This window comes from Lactuca sativa, chromosome 7 (genome assembly GCF_002870075.4).
Source record: "Lactuca sativa cultivar Salinas chromosome 7, Lsat_Salinas_v11, whole genome shotgun sequence".
NCBI classification, from domain to species: Eukaryota; Viridiplantae; Streptophyta; class Magnoliopsida; order Asterales; family Asteraceae; genus Lactuca; species Lactuca sativa.
In genome coordinates, this window is record NC_056629.2 from 21,625,253 (window position 1) to 21,634,856 (window position 9,604).

Below are 9,604 nucleotides of genomic sequence, written 5' to 3' on the forward strand. Positions count from 1 at the left end.
GCCGTAGCATTCAATAGCAGTCAGATAGTATGGAAAGTGTTGTAAGACTACGGGGGTAGCCGTAGCATTCACTAGCAGTCAGTTAGTATGGGAAGTGTTGTAAGACTGCGGGGGTAGCCGTAGAAATCACCAGTGGTTAGTTAGCATAGGAAGTGTTGTAAGACTACGGGGGTAGCCATAGCATTCACTAGTGGTCAGATAGTGATAGAGTGTCTTGAGACTGCGGGTGTAGTCGTAGCTTTCACTATAACACCCGATTCAAGATAATGTTCATTTTTGACCCTTGGTGTGTCAATAGTTTGGAAATTTTATCCATAGGGGTCATTGTTGCCATTTTCAGAAAAGTAGGAGTACACTGGGCGTATGCACCCAGGGGATAAACCATAAATGTTAGGGTTTGGTCCCTCTTTAAGCAACATTATGATCCATGATACCCTCATTTCTCAGCCTCCATTACCCTTTGACCCTTATTCCGAAACCCTTACCCCTCTAGAGAAGATCTGACTATCTTTGTATGTGTGTGTTAGTGTGTGTTGGTGAGCCTTGAGGAAGAAGAGTCTTGAAGAAGAAACTTTGACCAAGGGAGAGCTTCTAGATCCAAATTCTACTCGTCATTTCTAGCTTCATTAAGGTATAAATCTTGGAACTTGTACATTGTATGCTTAGATCTAGTCTTTATGGATTTTTGGTCACTTTTGGTCCTATGAATGAGATCTAGTGGGAGTTTTTCCACTCTAGAAGTTAGGAGTTGCTTCTCTTGATGTTTTTGAGACCCCTAGTCCATAAATTTAGCATCTTGATGGTTATGGATCAACCATGCATGTGTTTATCTCCATTTTGTGAAAGTATGATGCCAAATCTAGTTTTTGAGTTCTTTTGAGCCATGCAAAGGTTCCAAATTAAGGAATTTATGAAATAAGATGTTCCCCCAGGCTTCTCCCTATCTCTTTATTTATGTTGGTTTTCCTGCTTATATATGTGTGTTTAGTTTTTAGGATCGTTCCTTTTGAATAATATCTATGCTTTGGAGGTAAGTTAAGTTCTTTAAATATTGTCCAAGACCCTAAATTAGGGTTTTAATCTGGCCAGATGAAAGCAGCGTGTTCCCTTAGGGAACGCAGGTCGTTCCCAAATGCACCCACGTCCAAATTCCCGTGTACGCCATGCGTACCCGTTTTGGCCCAACACCCCTCCAACTTCAAATGGTCATAACTTTTGCATCCTTCATCCGTTTTTAACGTTCTTTATATCCACGAAAATGTAACGAGAAGAACTACACATCTATAAACTTTATTTAGTCTAAAAACCAACCAAAATTAAATCCAAAATTCATAAAATGCTCGAACCAACTCCTTTGCTGATACCCTTGGGCTCCAAAACACAACCTAATACCCGGATCATCCAAACTACATCATCCACTTCCAAATGAGCCCAACCTCAATTCTTCAAGGATTCTAAGCCTACTAATACCCACTCCTTGAAGACCACCCCACAATGGAAAACGATTCGAAACCAGATGTTACAGAATACGATTGTTATTGAACTTTTGAAATCCAAATTAAAAGCTTACCACCATAGTAGATCCCTCTAAAAGATAAGGGGCATGGAGCAGCAGAAGAATCAAATGGTAACGATCTAGGAATAAAGCATTAGTCACCAATGAGGGCTCTGCAACAACAGAGGACGCAAACAGTGGTCACCATCGACGATGGTGTGGTGACTGAGAAGTGAGACGAAAGCAGAAACACGAAAGGAAGCACTAAATTGAACCCTGTCAGTGGGGGCGTTGTAGCAACAAGCACTCCCTTATACTCACCAAACAGGTCTCGAACTTTTAGGTCAAATGAAAAGTGCTAGAGTTTCTTTTAAACAATTATATATGGAATATCAAGTGAGGAACTTTCACTGCAAACTTCGACCTCGTTTTTTGATTTGTAAAGAAACACGAATAGTGAAGTCAGTATGTATGTGTATCAAATAGAAACTAGAGTAGCCATCTTTAATTCCCCAAACAAATTGATACCCTTATCCCCTCTCACAAGAATCAATTAGCCTTTTTTTCCTAAAAAAATCAGTCAACCCTTAATCCAAAAAGAATCGACCGACCCACTTCAATTCGATTTGCAGGTTTGATTCCTATATGGCTTGAAGGTGGTGGGTTGGAGAAGATGTTAAGTGGTAGAAATGGTGGATGTTGTGGAATGGGGGAAGGTTTAGATGATGATATCGACCAATTAAACATAAAGATGTGGGTACCACCAAATTGGGCATGAAGATTAAGACCTACAAGGCATGAAGATGAAGATCAACTCTTATTTAATCAATTCAATTCACGTCTACATTCTAGGCTTTTAATTTGGTTATATTTAACAATTAAAAAAATATTTTGATTACTCTCCTATTTATTAGTTTCTTAAATTTGGATACTTAATTAATTAATTACAAAATACCGAAATTGCCCCTTTCAAATTGATTGGTCTGAATTGATCATACATTCACACACACACAATATATATATATATATATATATATATATATATATATATATATATATATATATATATATATATATATAGAGAGAGAGAGAGAGAGAGAGAGAGAGAGAGAGAGAGAGAGAGAGAGAGAGAGAGAGAGAGAGAGAGAGAGAGAGAGAGAGAGAGAGAGAGAGAGAGAGAGAGAGAGAGAGAGAGAGAGAGAGAGAGAGAGAGGCATAAGAAATTGTTTTTCCTCTATAAAAAGAGAAACCAAAGCCAACCATCTATTTGCACAAAAATGGAGTCCCAAAATAACGAACTTCATCAACCTTTCGTAGAACCCATTCAAGACTGTACTGCCGGCGGACATGGTGGCAGTGCTGAGCTGGAGAGGGTGCTTTCCGAAACAGAGACACCATTAATGAACCGGCTTTTGGTGGCATCCAGGATTGAACTTAATCTTCTGTACAAGCTGGCTGCACCGGCGGTGATGGTTTACCTTATCAACAACGCCATGTCTATGTCCACCAGAATCTTTTCCGGCCAGCTTGGCAATCTAGAACTCGCTGCAGCCTCCCTTGGTAACCAGGGGATTCAACTCTTTGCCTATGGTCTCATGGTGAGTTTCTGAATTCCTGCCAGTGCCCACCTTTGCCTACAGTCTCATGGTGAGTTTCTGAATTCCAAGTGTCGGTGTATGATTTAACGCATTATTGGTAATTTGGTATGTGTGCTTTTAGCTAGGAATGGGCAGTGCAGTGGAGACGCTATGTGGCCAAGCTTTTGGGGCACGAAAATATGATATGCTTGGAGTATACCTTCAACGATCCGTGATCGTTCTTACAATCACAGGAATCCCGATCACTCTGGTTTACGTGTTTTCTAAACCAATGTTGCTTTTACTCGGTCAGTCGCCATCAATGGCGTCAGCAGCCACCCTATTCGTCTATGGTCTCATTCCTCAAGTATTCGCATACGCCATTAACTTTCCTATACAGAAATTTCTTCAAGCTCAAAGTATTGTGGCGCCAAGTGCATATATTTCAGCTGGAGCCCTAGTTGTGCACCTGATTCTTTCTTGGGTCATGGTGTACAAGTTCGGGTTAGGCTTGATTGGCGCTTCGTTGACTCTAAGCTTGTCATGGTGGATCATAGTGTTTGCACAGTTCGTTTACATCTTGACTAGCGATAGATGTAAGGAGACATGGAACGGGTTCAGTTCTAATGCTTTCTGTGGGTTATGGGAGTTTGTAAAACTGTCAAGTGGGTCTGCTGTGATGTTGTGCTTGGAGACATGGTATTATCAAATACTAGTGTTGATTGCAGGGTTGCTTCAGGATCCCCAGTTAGCATTAGACGCACTTTCCGTTTGGTAAGTCTCATGATCTTCATCACATATCGCCTTATCGAATAACGTTTGCTAGGCCATTTTAAACTTATTAATAACTGCTTTTTTGTATGTTACATATAATAAATTTTATGTAGCATGGGGGTCAGTGCACTGCTTTTTATGGTCTCAGTTGGGTTCAATGCAGCTGCTAGGTTGGTTTTTTAATTAAAGCTTTAACGAATAATAAATGACATAATTCTAATAATAGTTTTATATGTTTTTTTTGTAAAACAATATAAATCAAACTTTGATATAATGAAGTGTGAGGGTTGGCAACGAGCTTGGAGCAGGAAATCCAAAATCCGCAGCCTTTTCGGTTGTAACGGTGACCGTCGTCTCATTTCTTATATCCGTAGTCGAAGCGATGATTGTTTTGTCAACGCGACATGTTATTAGCTACGCATTTACTAGTGGTGAAACCGTTGCGAATGCAGTGTCAGATCTTTGTCCATTATTGGCCATCACTATTATTCTCAATGGCATCCAACCAGTCTTATCAGGTATTATAATATATATAATAATTTTCTCAATTACTTAAGAAATCCGAGTTTAAAAATAAAATTGAAGGAGTGGCTGTTGGGTGTGGATGGCAAGCATTTGTGGCGTATGTGAATGTCGGATGTTATTATGTTGTGGGCATTCCACTTGGATGTGTTATGGGCTTCTATTTCAACCTCGGAGTCAAGGTACCATATGTACACTACAATCAACTAGTTTGTACTATTTTTAAAAAAGACATCAATGTGACAATGTATGAGCATTTTAATTTCTCATAACATTATCTTACAATTATCGTGTGTGTATATATATATATATATATATATATATATATATATATATATATATATATATATATATATATATATATATATATATATATATATATATATATATATATATATATAGGGAATATGGTCAGGGATGATTGGAGGAACTGCAATGCAAACCGTTATTTTACTTTGGTCAACGTTTCGTACGGACTGGAATAAAGAGGTGACTGAATATTATAATATAGGTTTTCTTTTATATTTGAGTTTTTTTTCTTTTTCTTGAAAACAGAAATAAAGGATGTTTTTGAAAATCAGGTGGAAAAAGCTAGCAAACGTTTGGATAAATGGGAAGCAAACAAAGAAACTCTTTTGAAGAAATGAGGAAGAAGTCATCAAAGTCGATCAGTCATAAGTCCTAAACGTTCACACCCCCATATCATTTCTTGAATTAGCACATGATAAAAAAAAATTGCAAAAATATCCTTAAACATGCAGGAAAACCATAAACAAAGCTTGAGTCGATTAAAGATAAGAAAAGATACAGTGTATTTCCAAAGCATGTACAGCGTTTTCATAAGTATAATATATGACAACTTGTCAAGTACATAAATAGCTCAAAAAATATAAAGTACTCACACAACAGTAAACAGCAAACATATGCATCAAAGCGTTATTCAAAACAGAAGCCAAAGATTATAAAGGGAAACTCAAATACCATGTGTTACTTTGATCCCACCAATCTAAACAGATCTGCATGATCAATTATCAAGTTGCATCTGATAATTGGGATTCTGCTGTAGGTATGAGTCCACAGGCTCTTCATAATTCAGAAGCGAAGGTTTAGGATTCAATATGACTTCACACCTCCTGAAGAAATTAACATTAAAGTAGCACATCAGGAATTGCTAAACAAAATTCCACATGATAGATGAAAAACATTATATAAGATTCCCCTGATATACGAAAAGTATTATAAGTAAGAAATAATGAATAACAAGAAACGAACCCCTTTAAAGTTTGTGTGATTCCATTGATGATACTTGTGTAGTATACGTTTTTGGTCAATGAATCCTGCGGTTGCGAGAGACGGTTAACCAACCCCTGAACTATACTGCATTCATAGTTAACCTGCCAGAAAACACGAAAAGTTTTTGAGCAAAAGACCTAAAAGCCCTTCTCAATCATCAAAAACGATGCTAGAAAGCTTGTTAATTGATACCTCTTGTTTCTTATGAGATGGAGCAGCCTGAAGATTTTCTCGAATACAAGTTTGCAGAGCTGTTATTGCTTCTTGTCTATCATTGTCATCCTTGTATCTAGCTTCGATTGGAACCAATAACTACACAAGCATATGTAATTAGATGTATATGTATACAGGGTGTTTGGGAAGAAAATCAACAGTTTAAAAATTGCATATGATTTAAACACCTTTGTGAGAACTTGAAGTTTTTTGATATAGACTTGTTCAGATTCATCATCGCCTTCTTCATAAAGCCAATCTTCGGTGTCTTGCAGATGGTTAGAGATAATGTCCACCTCTGATTTTGTTGCCATGCTTCGGTAGGAACTCGAAAGCTAAAATAAAAAATATTGGATCAAATTGTATGCAATATTCTTATAATCGAAAGGTAAAATTCATGCACACAAATTAATTAATTATTTAGAAAATATTTACCTTGGTGCGAGTGTCATAGATAAAAGACTCGAGGGTGTTTCTTTTTTCTTTAGTTTTCTCCACCATTATGTCTTGCTTTGCAAACATTTGTGCTTTCTGTTGAGCTGTGTCTATCTCTTCTTTTGTTGTCAGGACATGATGATTTTCAGACACTGAAAGCTTCTGCTCAATGCCCCTGTTGCTTCGTCTTCGTGGTTCTACAGCCTGCATGGTGAAACAATGTTTTGCCATGGCTTATATATCTATCTTATACAAAAAGCTTCAATTCATCAAAAAAAAAAAACTAGAATTTAATTTATTCAGAAATTTAGATTACATGACGCGGATTAAACAGCTGGGTGGAATCAGTGGGTTTATAAGCAGCATCATCATTCCACCCAAAATTATTTCCAATCTTATTTATTATCAGCTGTTTCGTCCGGCTTTGAAAAGAGTTATCAGTTGGAGGCTGTATAACTTCTAAAACCTGAAGCAACAAACAAAAAAAGAGAAGGAAATCATGATATGTTAAATTAATTTCAACATTAGAGAAACTTGAGAAACAAACTAACAATACTCACCGATGCAGATTGTATCTCAACAATTCCATGGACATTAAGCTTCACATTAACTGTGACCTTCGCATTTTTGTCACCAGAGATTTGATCGCTACTGATCTAAATTAAAGAACATTTATATAATTAAGTTGGAATGCTTAAAAAAGAAGCAATACAATATTGTAACATGCAAGTAGTGCACACATAGATATATCAAACATGCATTTACCATGAAACGACCAACTCTAGTTGATACTGCAGAATCCGGCTTGTTGGTGTAGAAAAGTTCACACGAAACTGTAGTATTTCCATCGTATGAAACTGCTCTATTCATTGGAAATGAGCTGCCTTTTGGAAAAGGCATAAGTTCTGGGTGTCTTCTGTTTTCACCATCGACAAAAGAGAGTCCTACTGAGTAAGGAAAAATATCCTTGATCTGCAAACCATTAGGCCCAACTTAACTTATTTACATACTACTGAATTAATTAAGATATGTCACAAAAGCTAAAGGTTGTTGTAGTTTTAATTGGCTTATGTAAGATAATTAAAGCATAAGTAAGAGAAAATTATATATGATGGTTGCAAAAGAAAAACCTCATAATCTTGAACATTAATAGTCGGGCTAAGCTTTGCACAATAAAGAGCACATCCTCTAGCAACACATTCGCTGCCATTTAATGTTCTCATTGGTTCTCTTTTAAAAAGAAAAGATATCTTTGACACAATAGATGGTATGCGGGACCCAGAACCAACAAGCTCAACTGTATGTATCTTATGTAGATTATAGTCCTTTATGGCCATATGACAAACATCAGTAACTCTTTCTAGCAATTTGGCTGACAATTTCTCAAACTCTTCCCGTGTAATGAATCCAACCAAATCTTTATCATCAACCAAACACTCGATACTAAGTGGAGCTTCTGCATTGGCACTCAAAACTTTCTTTAACTTCTCACATGCAGTCCTAAGCCTCATAGAAGCACGAACATTGGTGTAAACATCAATACCGTATTGCTGTTTGAATTGTGTTGCAAAATGTGAGAACAAGACTTCATCAAAATCTCTACCTCCCAAGTTGGGATCAAATGAATGAGCCAATATTTCCATTTTCCCTTTTTCGAAAGCAGCAACCGTGACCTGAGTGTCACATTGGCCAATATCCAAAAATAGAACAATAGTTGGTCCTTTCTTAAGGAAATCAGTCTTGAACATACCATAACCCAATGCAACAGCAGTACAATCATGGACCAACTGCAAAGGTCTTAAACCAGCAATAGAAGCGGCATGAAGATACTCACGCCTTTGCAAGTCTGTGAAATATGATGGAATCCCAATCACACAGTCTATAACAGGAGACTCAAGATTCTTCTCTGTCATTTGCTTCAGATGTGAAAACAACATCCCTAAAATCTCCACTGGCGTAAAAGTCATTTTCCTATTCATGTACTCCAAATGGATCAAAACACCACCACGTTGGCCCTCACTGGTCTCGAAAGGTAGCAACGTAAGATCTTCTTTCACACCCGGTTCGTTATATAGCTTTCCAATCAATCTCTTGATCTGAGAAATGGTTGATTTTGGAAACTTAGTAGCAAATGTAGCCCCTGCAGAACCCATGAACCTTTGCTTCTCACCAAACGAGACCACAGCTGGCGTCTCACGATTCGATTCATTATTCAACAGCACCTCAATCGCACCACTCTTTACAACTGCTATAGCACAGTTCTCATTCCCAATATCAAACCCAATCACACTCATTCTTAATTAATTATCTTGTCCACACAAGTCTACTCTTCAAATTCTTACCAGTTATCGACACCTAATTCATTCAAAGTTCAAACAAAGATCCAGTTTATAAACAACTTCATACGAAACAAAACAATAATATACAAAACTAAAACTCCGTGATTATAGGTTCTAACTGCTCAAATGTCTTTAAACTAGGTCCCGTAATGTTCAAGTACACGAACAAAATTAAATACGATGATTGAATACAAGAGCATCAAAAGTACGATTAAGATGAAGGATGCGTACCTGCAGGTTGAAGCAAGTCTAACTGTGAGCTTTTACGAGAAAATATATATGTGTATATATAGATATCAAAAATCAACTGCCAGTCGTTGGAAATCGGGTAGCCCGTCGGTATTGAATTCCAAATTTTTGAAGAAGTCAACTGCCAGTAATCAGAACTCAGAAGTCATCGTATTGAATTCGAAACAATTTCCTAGTGATTAGATTACTGATTAGTTTATGTTGACGTTTGGGTATAATTTTGGCGCCTTGGTTAGTTAGGGATAATCGACCTGGATTTCGTATTTTTAAAGCTAAAACGTTCTAATTTTATTTTATTTTTTTAGTATTATTATGTAATCATTAAAATAACTGTGCAACTAGTTGGTCTCACATTTAACAAATATAATGCATCAAGTAGGAGGTCTAACAACCAACAAATTGTTAAACTTTTTTTTTTTTTATTATATAACTATTAATATAGTTGTGCAACCAGACGGTCTAAAATCTAACACATATAAAAAAAATGCTTTTACAGATTTTTGCATTTTAACTAACGTTTTATAAAGTTTTTTTTTTATTTAAGCATATTATTAAATATATGTGAAAACGTTTAAATAAAATATAAAATGAAAAACATATTTTAAAGTATAGAATATATAAATATATATGCATAGTCTTTTTTTAATTAATTTTAATAAACACGTTTCCACTGGAAACCAAAAGTAAACAACCAATGTTTTCAAACC

At 36.5% G+C, this 9,604-nt stretch overlaps 2 protein-coding genes across 4 annotated transcripts; one reads left to right on the forward strand and one right to left on the reverse strand.

Moving 5' to 3' along the window:
• The first annotated feature begins 2,726 nt into the window (after window positions 1-2,726).
• Window positions 2,727-5,235, forward strand: LOC111890945 (protein DETOXIFICATION 40). Of its 3 annotated transcripts, none has more exons than XR_002850052.3 (7): window positions 2,727-3,093; window positions 3,215-3,846; window positions 3,960-4,016; window positions 4,126-4,364; window positions 4,432-4,550; window positions 4,784-4,857; window positions 4,950-5,013. XR_002850052.3 is itself a non-coding variant. In XM_023887023.2 (7 exons), the coding sequence occupies exons 1-7, from the start codon at window positions 2,773-2,775 to the stop codon at window positions 5,013-5,015; spliced, it is 1,521 nt and encodes a 506-aa protein (XP_023742791.1). In that variant the 5' UTR covers window positions 2,727-2,772; the 3' UTR covers window positions 5,016-5,235. The 3 variants fall into 3 exon arrangements, 2 of the variants coding, with proteins under 2 accessions (XP_023742791.1, XP_042752349.1); XM_023887023.2 differs by having other exon boundaries at window positions 4,771-4,857; window positions 4,950-5,235; XM_042896415.1 differs by having other exon boundaries at window positions 2,952-3,142; window positions 4,771-4,857; window positions 4,950-5,235.
• On the reverse strand, window positions 5,162-9,037 carry LOC111890944 (heat shock 70 kDa protein 16). Its single transcript, XM_023887022.3, has 10 exons — window positions 8,880-9,037; window positions 7,440-8,664; window positions 7,075-7,281; window positions 6,870-6,965; window positions 6,626-6,775; window positions 6,310-6,513; window positions 6,063-6,209; window positions 5,854-5,973; window positions 5,641-5,762; window positions 5,162-5,501 (listed from the first exon to the last, which is right to left on the reverse strand). The coding sequence occupies exons 2-10, from the start codon at window positions 8,601-8,603 to the stop codon at window positions 5,393-5,395; spliced, it is 2,319 nt and encodes a 772-aa protein (XP_023742790.1). The 5' UTR covers window positions 8,604-8,664; window positions 8,880-9,037; the 3' UTR covers window positions 5,162-5,392.
• Window positions 9,038-9,604: the final 567 nt, after the last annotated feature.

Bases quoted from the DNA above. Each gene is read 5' to 3' on its own strand.
- LOC111890945 (XM_023887023.2), top strand. From the start codon at position 2,773: ATGGAGTCCCAAAATAACGAACTTCATCAACCTTTCGTAGAACCCATT. The intron at 4,365-4,431 runs GTATTATAATAT...ATAAAATTGAAG, and splicing joins CATCCAACCAGTCTTATCAG to GAGTGGCTGTTGGGTGTGGA. The intron at 4,858-4,949 runs GTGACTGAATAT...TTTGAAAATCAG, and splicing joins GTACGGACTGGAATAAAGAG to GTGGAAAAAGCTAGCAAACG.
- LOC111890944 (XM_023887022.3), bottom strand. From the start codon at position 8,603: ATGAGTGTGATTGGGTTTGATATTGGGAATGAGAACTGTGCTATAGCA. The intron at 7,282-7,439 runs GTTTTTCTTTTG...AATGGTTTGCAG, and splicing joins TTAATGTTCAAGATTATGAG to ATCAAGGATATTTTTCCTTA. The intron at 6,776-6,869 runs GTGAGTATTGTT...TTGTTGCTTCAG, and splicing joins TTGAGATACAATCTGCATCG to GTTTTAGAAGTTATACAGCC.